General features: G+C 47.9%; 1 protein-coding gene across 1 annotated transcript in view; it reads left to right on the top strand.

Moving 5' to 3' along the window:
• Window positions 1-10,333, top strand: part of LOC121046566 (glutamate receptor ionotropic, delta-1) — a 45,791-nt gene extending 35,458 nt beyond the window's left edge. The window contains exons 7-8 of the mRNA XM_040500937.2: window positions 7,601-7,887; window positions 10,021-10,333. Of these exons, the coding sequence (XP_040356871.2) occupies window positions 7,601-7,887; window positions 10,021-10,333 (600 nt within the window). The remainder of the gene's footprint in view (window positions 1-7,600; window positions 7,888-10,020) is intronic.
• The last annotated feature ends 4,203 nt before the right edge of the window (window positions 10,334-14,536 follow it).

Here is a 14,536-nt window from a genome sequence, read left to right as displayed (position 1 = left end):
AGGTCGGCTAGGCTTGTGAGAAAACACGTGATACGGTACTCCAGCACCCTTCCAGGTTCTCAATTGAGGCGCGCAGCTTCGGATCGTCTCGTTGACGTCGTGCCATGTCCTCTATGTTCACTGCTCCTAGGAAGCACTCGTCGGCATAGTCGTCGTTGCTGCAGGAAGGTGTTTCGACAGGGACCCTGGACAGGCAGTGAGCGTCGCTGTGCTTGCGTTCTGACTTGTAAACTACAGTCATGTTGAACACTTGTAGTCAGAGGTTCCATCGAGCGAGGCGTCCAGGCGGGTCCTTGAGCTTCGCAAGCCAGCAGAGCGAGTGGTGGTCCGTGACTACGCCGAACGGGCTTCCGTGCAAGTACGGACCAAGCTTCGTGAGTGCCCAGACGACCGCAAGCTATTATTTTTCAGTCGTGGAGTAATTTCTTTCCGCCTTGGACAGCGTCCGACTTGCGTAGCCGATGACTCGCTCGGTGCCTTCTTGTACTTGAACTGGTACCGCGCCAAGACCTGCGTTACTTGCGCCAGTGTGAATCTCGGTTTACGCATCCTGATTCAAATGTCCAAGAAGAGGAAGCGTCTTGAGTCGTCGCTTCAGCTCGTCGAATGTCTGCTGCTGCTCCTCGGCCCATTCAAACCTCTCGGCGTCCTTCGTGAGGTTGTGACGGGTGCGGAAATTCTTGCGAAATCTCTAACGAAGCGTCATTACTAGGCATAAAGTCCAAGGAATCTTCGCACGGCCATCTTGTCTGTCGGCGTTGGACATGACGGGACGGCGCGAGTCTTATCTGGGTCTGGGCGAACGTCTTCGTTGCTAACCACGTGACCTAGAACCTTATGTTCGTCATAGGCGAACCAACACTTTGACAGCCTGAAGATGAGTCCGGCGGTCCCTATGGCTTGGAGAACAGGTCGGAGTTTTCGCAAGTGCTCGTCGAAGCCGCCGGAAAACACTACGACGTCGACAAGGTAGACGAGATAGCTCTGCCACTTTAGTCCTGCCAGTACGGTGTCCATGACACGCTGGAAAGTTGGGGGCGCCGTGCATAGTCCGAGGGGCATCACCTTAATCTCGGACAGTACATCCGGCGTGACGAAAGCTGTCTTCTCCCGGTCCCGTTCGTCCACTTCAATCTTTCAGTAGCAGCTCTTCAGGTCCATCCATGAAAAGTATCGAGAGTGGCGCAGCCGGTCTCAGGTGTCGCTGATGGGGGGGGGGGGGGGGGGGGGGGGGGGCGGGGGGAGTGAATAGACGTCTTTCTTCGTCACCGTGTTCACCTGCCGGTAGTCCACGCAGAACCTAAGCGTTCCGGCCTTCTTCTTTACCAGTACGACTGGGGAGGCCCATAGACCGCTTGAAGGTTGGATCATGTCGTCGTTCATCATATATTGAACTTGCTCCTGGTTTACCTCCCTTCCTTTTACGAAGACTCTACTGTTATTGATGCACGGGGAGCGCGTCTTCCTTGGTAATGATGCGGTGCTTCGGAACTGTGGTTTGGCGAACTTTCGAAGACGTCGCAAAGTAGTCACGGAACTCGGCGAGGAGGTTAGCCAGCTGCCGTCTTTTTGGGCCCGGAAGCTTTAGGTCAATGTCGAGCTGCTCTGGCGACATACAGTCTTGCTGAGGTGGTCAAGATTCTTCAGTAATCGCGGCGTTTTCGGCGGAGTCCAGGAGTTCCCCGACGAGGCCCACAACTGCACCTTTTTGAGGTGTTGCATTTCTTTTCAGAAGTTCGTGATGAGCACCACAGAGCGGCCATCCTAAAGTTCAGGTACTCCCCTTGCGACGCCTATTCCTCTTCCCCGGAGCAATTGAAGGTTTCCTTCCAGAACAACTTTGCCGCAGGTAGCTATATTGGTCACGACGGGTACGACAACAATTAATCGCGGCGGCAGGTTCACGTGGTTCACGTCAATTTGGACGGCGGCTGACGCTGTTTGGGGTATCTCTGCAGGCGGAACAGGCGTCCACAGCGTCAATTTGTTCTCACCTAGGTCGATGACGGCGCCGTGTTCGCAGAGAAGGCCCATGCTAAGAATGACGTCTCTGTAACAGTCTTGTAGATCGACGAACTTCACAGGACACCTTTCGCCGTGAATTTCGACGCCAGCAGTGCACCTTCCGACAGGCGTGATAAGGTGTCCTCCGGCTGTTCGAATTTGTGGTCCCCGTGGTGTCGTAACTTTTCGGAGGCTGCGACAGAGCCTCCCATTCAAGACTGAGTAGTCTGCTCCGGTGCCCACGAAGGCAGACGCGTCGTGGCCGTCGATAAAACCTTTTAGGTTGTTGGGCACCGTTGGAGGAGCGTCGTTGCAATGCGTGGCTTCGGGACAGTGGGAGCGCTCCGGCGATCTTGGAGGCTTTTTACTTTGGTCGTCTTCGGCAACGCCACCTCCAGGCGTTGCCGCACTTAGTTTTCCCGGCGACGCAGGGGAGACAGGCTCTCTCGGCGGGGTCGGGGCGCTGGAGACACTGAGCGTCGTGGCGATGGCGGGCGATATTCACGGCGGACAGGCGATGTCGAGGATATTCACGGCACGGCACTGAATAGGGCGAGCGTCGGAGGTACTCCTCGATATCGCGAGGGCGTTCGCCGTACCTCGGACGTGGGTCGTACGGCTAGAAACCACGCAGCCCAAGTCGACGGTAGGGGCAGCCGCGTTATATGTGGTCGGCTTCCCCGCAGTGGTGGCAGAGCGGGCGTCAATCGGCCGTGCTCCACACGTCAGTCTTCCTCGGCGAGGGTCGCACCGGACGGACGTCCTGGACTTGTCCTTCCTGGCGTCGAGGATACTGCGGCATCGGACGGTCTCGTCGGAGTGGAGCAGTGGCCTGGCGGTTAGGTTGCGGCGGTCGTCGGGCCATAGCGGCGTAGCTGAAAGTCGGTTCCTCTGGCGTCGTCGTGTTGATCGGAACCTGAGGTTGGAAGGCTCGGTGAACTTCCTATCGGACTACCTCGGCGAGCGACAGTAAGAACGGGCGATCCGCAGCGGGGAGTATCTTGCGGAGTTCTTCCCAGACGACTTCACGGACGATCTCCCGAAGGCTGTCGACACCGCGGGTATTCAGGTTCAGAAAGAAAACTGCGACAGCTGGAGCAGCAGGCACGCCGGCGATTCGGCGGTTGTGGCTTTTCTCGGGCAGTCAGGACGCGCTCGATACTGGTCGCTTCGGTTACGAAACCATTCACCATCGTCAATGATTGCGTACCAATCCTACGAAAATTTACCCCTTCACGCCACGCATGGGAGCACGAAGTCTCGCCTCGGCGGCCTCCGGATCGGCCCGGGCACTTAGAAGCAGGACATCTTCGACGAAGCTTGTAATGCGTTCGTTGGGGCCCTGCACTCTTGTTCGAAGAAGGTCCTCCGCTGGCTGCCGACGGTGGTAGTTGATGAACGTCCGCTTCAGTTCGGCGGCGGATGTCTTCCAAGAAGTGAAGGAGGCTTCGTGTTTCTCAAGCCAGTGCCTCGTAATGCCTTCAAGCGCGAAGGAGAGGTTCTGGATGCGCTGATCATCCGGCAATCCGTTGAGGCGGGCTACACGTTCATAATGATGCAGCCAGTCATCTATATTCCTGTGAGCTTCACCGTGAAAAGGCGTCGCAGTGCGGGGAGTGATGGGAAGGATGACGACAGGTGGGGTAGTCATCGTCGCGGTCCTCTTTTTTGGCTTCTTTGGCAGGGGTCCAAATTCCGGGAGTTGGCCTTCGGTACGGTGGCTTGCTCGGGCATTGGAGTCCTCTACGAAGGGTAGTCTCCCGGGGCTGAGCACGTCACTTGGCCGGCGTGTCTTCGGAGTGGTACGGTTTACAAGCATAGGTTGTAATACCTTAAATCCACCAAAATGTTACGAAGGAACAGGCCAGGAAGCAAAGAATGATTGGGGGAAACTCACACGTTTAATGGGGCAAACTTGTGCCCAAAAACGCAAAAAAAGGAAACAGAAGATAACAGCAGAGCCTCGCGGCCGTCGAAGTCGGCGTAACAGCAGAGTCGAACGCGGACGAGAGATTGATTGAGGATCGCCATGCGGAGCCCGTTATGTACACGCGTTGGCTTCTGGAACGATTGGCCTAGAAAGTTCGGCGACGAGAACATTCGCACCTCGAACAAACAACAAGATTATAGAATTGACTAAACACTAAACCGCAAAGATAAACAAAAGACGCGTCGCTCCCAGAAATCGAACCCTGGCACTTCACGTCGGAGACAGGCACGGTAACCGCTAGGCCACGACCGCGCTGCCTACATGGCAAGTTGCGCGCGCGGCAATATATCAGATTGTAACGGAAAACAGACAGCGTAATAGCCCACCTCTGCAAACGAGCTGCAGTAATGCTTGGTATTCCTCTTTTTCGACCTAGAATTGTTTGCGGAGGCTTGTGGTCTGTCACCAAGCAGAACTGTCTGCTATAAATATAGTAACGGAATTTCTTGATTTCGAAAACTAACGCTAGCTTTTCTCGTTCAAGCTAGCTGTAGCTCCGTTCAGTTCGGAATAACGTGCGGGAGGCGAATATAATCTGTCATCTGGCACCATTTATTTTCACCCTAGCGAGTACTGCCCTCAACACGTGTGATTAGGCATCACACAGTACTTTAAACTGGACTTCGGGATCATAGTGTGACAACACCGGCGCATCTACTAACAAAATATTTTTTTCTTGAATGTCTGATCGCCCTTTTTACCCCACAGTCATGGCGCATTTTTGCAAAGCAGTCCTTTTAGTGTGTATATTAGAGTTTGCAGCTCCGGTAGAAATAATCCATAGTAAGTTACATTGCCCATGAACGTTCTCAGCTGCTTTTTATTTGACTGGCACGGGGGCCTCGATCGTGGTTCTATTTTTTTTCTGGTGTTGCTGTGATTTCAATATTACAAACCACGTGACTTCCATTGCTAGGCGGTGTACTGCGAACAGTCCTCTATGGGTATTAAGGGTAAAGTACTCGCGTGATACCTTGTCCATTACTACATGCTGGTGCGCTCAACTGAAGTCAATTTTCGAGAATATTCGTCCTCCCGATAGTGTGGCAATGATTGCTTCAATCTTGGGTAAAAGATAATTGTCAGTTGTTAGACACGGGTTCATCGATGCTTTATAGTCCCCGCAGACGCGAACGGTGCCATTTTTTTTATCACCGGAACAATTGGCGAGGCGAATCGACTGTACTCTATTTGCTCAATCACTCCTAGGCCCACAAGCTTCTCAAGCTATTTCTCCATCTCTTCTTTCAGCGCGAACGTACTAATCCTAGCTTTGTATAGCTTCTGGTGAAGTTGAGGCTTGATAGAAGGTTGAGCTTTGCTCACTTTGAATCTGGCCGAGTTCGTCGTATAAAAAACTAAATATGCCCATACAGGACTTGTTCAAAAGTACGCTGGTCTTCAGCGTCGACGTGGTTGAAGTAACTTCAGTTTAGGTGAAGGTGGTGCAGGCAGTCTCTTCCAATAGGGGAAGGGCCCTCCCAGGAAAGAACATTCAGAGGCAGTGGCGAGACTGATACTGATGCTCCACGGTTGCTGTCGCCGTCCCCTTCGGGTGCACGCAGTCCCCTGTGAGCTTACGAAGCAACAATGAAGTACGTCTTAGATTCATCTTCGGAAAAGATGGCCAAAGAAGCCGGTACGGCATCACCAATACTGCTGCTCCAGCGTCCAGTTCTATCTTTTGTGGCACTCCCTGAACATAGATTGTAAAGTATATCGGTCCGTGACCCGACTTCTTTTGTGTTGTCTGAAGCAGTGGCTCGTCGATCTCGAACACGCCGAAGCCATGCTTGCGGAAGTCTTTCCGCCTTGTTTCATGGCCGCTCGCTCTTTGGGGGGTCGGAACTAGACGTCGATTAAAAGTGGCATACTTTCTGAGTATGTCCCACTCGGTCGAGCCTAAAACACGTCGCGGTTTGAAATAGGCACGCCCGATTGTGTTGAGGCAAGACACATCACGAACACGGAGAGCTGTCCCGTTCAATGCGTTCCTCTGTAAAAAGCAATCGGAACTCTTCCTGGGCTGTTGGAATATCCCGGCAGGCTGTTACGTTCATGGGAGCCGCCTCTATTTATAATGCGATCTTAACCGCTTTCTGCAACGTAAAAGACGCATCCTCCACAAAACGTCTCCTTTGGGTGTCTATTCGAGACTAACCACACCTAATTTGTGTCTGAGTGTTTCTTTTTAATTTCTTCCAGGGTTGCATCTATCTGCAGATTGTTTGATGCCCACCACGAACTCCGCGATGCTTTAAGAATCATGCTGCATTGTTTTGTGAAACTTCGCCCTTTTGCAATATATGATGGAGTGGGTGAAACGTGCTCTCCTAACGCGTTCTGCAGTTTCAGTAACGGCTAGCAGGGCTGTTCGGGGTGGTCATACTCTTCAGTAACTTGTACACTTTCGGACCCACAATGCTCAGGAACGCATCTGTTTTGCTGGTTTTTGGAATATTATTCACTCTTAGAAATGTGTTTACTTTTACCTCGTATGACTTCCAATCTGACTGAGATTCATCAAAAGGTTCCACTTTCCAAATGGTGGCCATCCTGTATGCTTCCGTGTGAATAATCATTGATTCCTGTTGTGCGCCTGACTAGCTTTCCGTCTTGACTGTACTGGTAGATTCGTTCATCAGTCCGTAGATGTGTTCGCCATGTTCGTCGCCAAAAGTTGTGTTTTGTAAGTGGGCCAACACCGGAGTGGCAAGAACAACTTGGGTTTATGAGGATTGATGCGTAAATCACCTCGGACGCTTCACCGGTCGAACACTCTCCCGCGTACATGCATTGACGCCCGTATATCAAGATACGGGGAGAGAGAGAGCGAGAAGGAAAGGGGCGTCTGCGTAGCATTGACACATGAGAATGAGTTATCTATTTGTTTATCAGGACACAAACAATACAGAACCCTTTCGAGTCATGCGCTAGAAGTGGTTAGTATTGGCTGTTAGCACACTTTAGACGGATTTTTTTTTATAGTAATTGCGAAATTAGTGGCCAGCTTTGTCCACCACTACCCGAATTACTGAATTTGATCCGGATCAAAATCGACAAGCTCGGTTCTTCGAAGTCGAAAATGAATTGGGGTGGCATTCATTATTTAGGAACACACTACGTTCACTTATCATTTACGTAGTAATAATTAAAGAAAAATGTAATCTTTTGTTCCTGTTTGTTGTGGATCGCTTTCGCATCGTAATGGTTTCAGGGAGATTAATTAGAATGTACAGCTTTACGTAACTTTTATGGGAACCATTTATACTGCATAACTGCTGCCGTATATACAGTAAAGTGAATACAGTTTAATAATTGCGGTGAAGCAACGAAGCTCACCGTTGTTTCAGCGTTAGCATTATTTAAACGCAGCACTGCCACTAACGCCCTTGCACTCTTCTTCACCTGGTTACAGACCCCGCGGTCTCTTGACCAAATTATAGTGTGGCAGACATTTTCACACCAGAAAGGGTCTCAAGAATGTTACTCTTTTTTGTTGTTGTTGATACTTATAATATTTGCCGGAGATGTGGTTTTAGTATGAAGTATGAAGTACATAACCGCGGCGCTAACCAACTTGGACGCTTCCGCCCTTGTTGACAGACGTCGAGGTCTCCCGAGCTGAGCCGGGTTTGGCAGATGGTATCGCAGAGGAACGGATCCCAGTTCGGCAAAGATATGTTCCGCGATGAGCACATGATCCAGGTGCTCCGACGGCAGGCCGTCCTTATGGTGGACCACAACTCCCTCCAGTGGCGCATGGCGGCTTTCTGCAGCCGCAACCATGTGCAGGGATTCCACTTCGCCCGGGAGCACATCGACGAGAACCCACTCTCCTTTCTCATCTCCAGGGCCATGCCGAGGGCCCTCCATCGCAAAATATACGTCAGGTGAGGTGCCCCCGCGCGCGGCGATCGTCAAAGATGCATCGCGTGATAGATTGTAGACATCTGTTGAACAAGAGGTAGTCACCTGTTGTCCGTGATCGCCGTGTACTGTGACCGAACGTGCCCAGCGAATGGAATACGCTCATCTTTAATTACTTTTAGAGTTCCTCTTTTCAGGCAGACACCACTTGGCTACCTTGCCGAAATTTTCATGATGCTGATTAGCGTCAAGGAACCTGGCCCTTAACTCTGCACCGTCATAATGATCGTATGTTTTCTGCATCTAAAACATTATTCTGGAAACATTATACAGGGGTGTCACGGCCCAATGAATCTCTCAGCGTCAATCTAAACATTGAGTAGCTTTCTAAACTCATTTATAGTTTGCTCGTTTAAAATTATCGCTGATCTTTAAACTAAAAAAATACCCCAGTTTAATCATTACAAACGGACTCGCCACAAAACCCCACTTGCAAATTGTTTAAATCCACTTTTGTGTGTTTGTCCGAAAAGGAGCAGCGACAAGATTACCGGAACAAACTTACGTTATATCCTGCCTAAAAGTAATTGTGTCGTGTGTATGTTTAGACAGCGAGAAGCTAGTCAGCCCCAAAAGAATTGTGATGTCCGAACATTAGATGATACATTTGGTAGTATTGTACTACAGCTAGCCTGGCACCCTTTAACGTTCATCACGCTGTAGTAATATACAACGGCACGCCGGTAGAATGCTCATTTACATAAAGAGGGGCAGGGGTGAGGAATATAGCATAGATCCGTCGGTTAAGCAGCCGTAGTTTTCTTTTCACGAGCTACCAGATGCGGTGCGCTGACACAGACGATCATCCTTTCATATTTAGTGTTGCCTAAGAACCACTTGAATGTATAGACAAGTTATTCGAACGTTTTAAGAGCGAAGAATGACAAATCTGAAACATATGGAGCTGCGCCCCTTATTCCAGGCAGTTAGTTTAAGAAGTTTAGCTTATTAAAAATTCATAGCCTTTATGAATACAGATTAATTCTGAATTTAAAATCAGAAAAAAGGAAACATTATAAATCAATGTCAACTCAAGCGGCATTGACACCAAATCTACACGTTCACCCTACTAGACACATGGAGTATTGGAAGGTTGTCTACTGTTACTCTAACTATGGTAGGCAAATATTGCGATATACCATACCAAAACTGATAAATTTCCTTCTAGAAACAGAAATTTGCATTGACACTATCTCCTTCAAGGCTTGGCGTTCTCTTTATATGTAGCAGTGATTTACCTTCCCCACTCAAATGATTCTTTAAATTTATTTATGCTATATAGAAAGCACTGTTTTTGTGTTTTTCGGATTTCTGTCTGCAACGACTGTGCATGCCATCTGTTTAGGTGATGAATAACTGTCTTGTAATCTCGTGCATATATATATATATATATACATATATATATATATTTTTTTTTTGCAAGGTTAATGTATGGGGCCGAGGGCTGGTCAAGCCTCATTTCAGGCTTTTACACTTTGCTCCACCATGCTTCATAAAAAATAATTTATTTTTATTATTATTATTATTATTATTATTATTGACATGGGTCTCTGCTTGTTGTATTAAGTTATTTATTACTTTGAACTACGCATAACGAGCACATTCGTGCCTGTGTGTCTGATGTTCATTTCGTTTCAAGGGCAGTTAATATAAATGGCGCCAATATATAGACTAGGTTTTGTGCGGAGAAAATAAAGTCCATTATCTAATAACCTCGTGGTTCCTGCCAAACTAATAACAAACCAGAGAGGCGATATGATATACTTCGATTGATATTGCATGGGAATTTATTTTAGATCATACACCCCCTTGTTTTTGGACTAAGCAGGTGCAATAAATTAAAAACATATTTTTGAATTTATATAATATATATAAAAATATATATTTGAAAAGTATATAAATTGTCTTGGTTTTTCTGTTACACAAGTATGTTGCAATTCCTTGAGTATTGTCCCACATCTTATGAGGCTTCGAGTTCCTCTGTGACCATATATAATGCTATTGTGCATCTACCTTACATATATGACGTAGAACATGTATTCCCTACGTAGACACTGCACTTTTCCAATGTTTTCTGTTTTTTGTCGATATTTTAGAATCACTTGGTTGTACGAGAGCGGTCTGGTGAACAAATGGATGACGGACAGCCTCGGCGACTGGCAGCGCTGCGTGCGGCAAGGGGGCGGCCATTCCGCCAATGACCTAACCCTCAAGGACACACAGGCCAGCTTCGTGCTCTGGGCCATGGTCTTGGGACTCGCCATTGTCGCCTTCGTTGCCGAGATGCTGGTCGGCTCAAGCAGCGCCAAACATCCTCCCGTAGCCCGACCGCTACCACAGAAGCTGCACCGTCGAAGAATGGGGATGACTCATCTACGGACTTCTTATGGCATCCTCAAACGCCATTAGCGCTATCACAGAATCCCAATATGTGGCACAGGCATTTCTGTTTGAGTGCAACTGAGTGTGTTATGACAACTTATGACGGCTTACCACAATATGCCTGCTATGCGAACTAGGTAAACACCACGCAGTAGTGGAACGCAAGGATCCGTAATACAAAGGTCAGATAACCTCAATATCTAAACGGCCAGAAGGCTTACAACTTTCGATTCACTATAGTGGATATAAAATGCATACTATAATATAATACCCAAACATAGCAGTAGTAAACAAAAAAAAGACTAAAGTATAGTTGCATTCGCATACACGAATACATCGTTTCGATATAGCCGTTTTTGGTTATCGTTTGACAAAATACTTATGTTTTAGGCTTTGCTTGTAGCAATAGCATACTACATTGACAAACACGTTTTTTTTAGTCACGTAGTAAACATCTGACGTCACTCACTTTAGAAATAGCGGCACGTCTTTGACTAATCGTAATTTTCCCTTTGGGCAACCCCAGAGATACGAGATAAATATTTTATTTCACACAACACTTGCGTGTTCTGCCTCTTTTCCCTCTGAACTTCACTTTGGGACAACATGAAAAAGAAGATTCTGCAGATATTCTCCATCTTTGTATCTTACTGCTTAAACCTTCCCGCAAACGTATCAGCTAGAGACCGGGCCAAGATATTCAGAAATCAACAGATTCTTTTTGTGCACGGCGGTGCTGGAGTACCGCAGCTCCAATCGTGGAACGTATGTGCGACGAAAGCTCCCGCTGCAGAATTCCTGGACCTCTCTCCTGCCCGTTCACTATAGATGGACGCATGGCCTCGCGCAGATACTGTGACTCTAGCGGTTACGCGATCAGCCAAATTGCGGATCCGTTATGTTACTCTAAGCCGGAATAGCTGTATATGCTGACCGTATACATCCGACTAACTGCATACGCTACTGGAGCGAGTTATAGGCACTTACCCAAGCGAGGCCATGCGCGGCGCTGGTCCGTTTTGTTTTTCGATGAGCACTACATTAAAATCAAGTGGGTATTAATCTATTTCTATTTTATTGGCCCCCCGAAAGCCACAAATAAAGACAATTATGTAAACAAATGAACGCGTATATATATATATATATATTGTTACGGTGTTGTTGAAGGAGTAGACAGTCTCTGGCGCACGGCTTTTATTTGGAACTGCCGGGCTCAGCTCGAGCTGTCGCGCTCCCTAGCCAATTGCCTGGCGCGCACTTTTTCTTCATCTATGTAACATTACCCCCCCCCCCCCCCTTTTGTTTCGCGGTCGTCCCGACCGCAATTAACAATATATATATATATATATATATATATATATATATATATATATTTTTTTTTTTTTTTTTTTGTAACGAGGGTGGTGGTGGTTCATGGGGTGGGTCGGGGGGTGTAGGGCTTCATGCGGCCGACGTGGACTACATCGGAGGCTGCTCGGCGTCGGTCAGTAGTGTCTTGCTGTTGCTGCACGTGGTATGAAAGGTCGGATAGCTTGCGCACGACTACGTACGGGCCGATGTAGCGGTGGAGGAACTTGGTCACCAAGCCCTGGTGACGCTGAGGTGTTCGGAGCAAAACAAAGTCACCTATTTCATATGAAACAGGGCGGTGAGCCTTGTTATACCGTCGGCATTGGCGTTGCTGGGATGTACATGTGCGTAGCCGGGCAGGTTGGCGCGCTTCTTCAGCACGACACACGAGATGTGCTTCAGTGTCGGGAAGTTCGTCATTTTGACGGTAAGGTGAGAACGTGTCCAAGAATGTGGTTGGAGGGAGATTATGGAGGAGGTAAAATGGAGAATAGCCATGAGTGTCTTGAACGGCAGTGTTGTATGCGTAAGTAACGAACGGAAGAACAGCATCCCATTGGCGTTAATCAGACTGGACATACATGGAAATCATATCGGCAATGGTGCGATCGAAACGTTCCACCAAGCCATTTGTTTGTAGATGATATGCTGTTATGGGTCTATGAATGGTTCCACAAAGATGTAATAGTTTTTGTATCACCTGGGAAAGAAATACCGTTCCTCGATCGCTCAGTATGTGACGAAGGGGGCCGTGTCGCAAAATGATATTGTGTAAGAGAAATGTGGCGACTTCGTCTGAGCTTGCGGACTGTAAGGCAGCGGTCTCTGCATAACGTAACAAATGGTCCATGGCAACAATGACCGAGCGGTTACCGTTGTGTGTAAGAGGGAGGGGCCCCAACAGGTCGACACCGATGCGTTCAAATGGGCAGTGACGTCGATCGAGAGGATGTAGAAGTCCAGCTTGTGCGGTCGTTGGACTTTTTTGTCGCTGAAATTGGACGCATGATGCTACGTACTTGGAGATGTCGAGGTACATGCCGTGCCAGTAGAAGGTATTGCGCACACGCATATAAGTTTTAATGAAGCCCAGGTGTTCAGCTGTGGGGTCATCATGTAGAGTACCTAAGATATCAGGTCGGAGATGTCTTGGAACGACAAAGAGCAGAGTAGGACCATGTGGGTCATAGTTGCGACGATACAGTAGTACGTCATTCTGCATTGTGTAGAGGCCAACTAGCCGTTGTTCGTGGCGGGTAAGGTGGGTTTTGTTCAGACAGTGGAAAATCTGTTGTAAGTGTGGGTCTCTCCTTTGTTCTAGAGCAAAATCCAAACTAGAGGTCAAAGCTATTGTGTCAACGGCAGCTGAGGGAGTTTCTGGGGAGGGTGAGATGGGACTCCGAGATAAGCAGTAAGGCGCGTCGTGTTGTTTCCCCGATTTATAGAATATGGAGACGTCGTATTCTTGGAGTTTCAGTGACCATCGTCCCAGACGTCCAGAAGGATCTTTCAAGTTTGATAACCAGCACAGAGCGTGGTGGTCAGTAACCACTTTAAACGGACGTCCAAATATATAAGGTCTAAACTTGCTGACTGTCAAAATTATGTCAAGGCATACTTTTTCAGTGATGGCGTAATTCATCTCTGCGTTGGACAAAGTTCCACTTGCATATGCGATAACTTGTTCGTGAGCGTCTTGCTTCTCCATCAGTACCGCACCAAGTCCATGACCGCTACCATCGGTGTGAAGTTCGATATCTAGAGCAGGGTGAAAATGTGACAAGACTGGCTTGATGGTCAATGCGGTCTTCAGGGTTGCGAATGCATCCTCTTGATCTTGAGACCACACGAACGGTCAATCTTTTTTGAGGAGAGAGTTTAATGGAGCAGAAATGGCACCAAATATGCGAATAAATCGTCGGAAATATGAACAGAGTCCAAGGAATGAACGGAGTGCCTTAACTGTTGCGGGGCGTAAAACGTCGGTAACAGCGCGGAGTTTCTCTGGGTCTGGTGATATTCCGTGACGGCTGACGACATGTGCAAGAACTTTTATTTCTCGTGTACCAAAAAGACACTTTTTAGAGTTAAGTTGAAGGCTGGCGTTTCGGAAGCATTCTAAAACAGTTGTCAATCGAGATAGATGTTCGGAAAAAGTAGACGAAAATACGACAACGTCATCCAGGTAACACAGACGTGTTGTCCAGCGCAACCTGCGGAGTAGCGAATCCATCATACGTTCGGAAGTTGCAGGAGCATTGCATAAGCCAAAAGGCATGACTCGAAACTGGTAAAGTCCATTGGGTGATACGAACGCTGTCTTTTCTCGATCTTTTTTGTCAACGCTAATTTACCAGTAGCCCGAGCGCATGTCAATCGACGAAAAATAGTTGGCGTCATGTAGCGTATCAAGGGCATCATCAATTCGGGGAAGGGGATAAACATCTTTTTTTTTGTAATTTTGTTGAGTCGTCTGTACTAAACACAAAAACGCCATGTGCCAACTTTTTTTTTTTTTTCACAATCACTACGGGAGAAGACCAGGGACTTGCGGATTCTTCACTTATATTTTGCTGTAACATGTCACTCACATGCCTCTGGATGACTTCTCGTTCTGAACGTGAAACTCGATACGGACGGCTGCGTATGCGTTTTTTTGTTCCAGTATCGATAGTGTGTTTGACGGCAGATGTTTGAGCCAGAGGCCATGAGTTAAAATCAAAAATGTCAATGACGGAGCATAATGGCTTGTATAGGGTATCCTGCTGCTCTGGTGGCAAATCAGTGCTAACGTTTTTCCGAAGCAACTTGAAGGAGGCATGGTGATCATTCAAATGAGATGTGAGAGTTACAGTATGATAGCTGACAGTATTTACATAC

This window comes from Ixodes scapularis, unplaced genomic scaffold (assembly GCF_016920785.2).
Source record: "Ixodes scapularis isolate PalLabHiFi unplaced genomic scaffold, ASM1692078v2 PGA_scaffold4__175_contigs__length_147842914, whole genome shotgun sequence".
In the NCBI taxonomy this organism is placed as follows: Eukaryota; Metazoa; Arthropoda; class Arachnida; order Ixodida; family Ixodidae; genus Ixodes; species Ixodes scapularis.
Note: the sequence above shows the minus strand (reverse complement) of the source record. Positions and strands in the feature narration are given on the sequence as shown.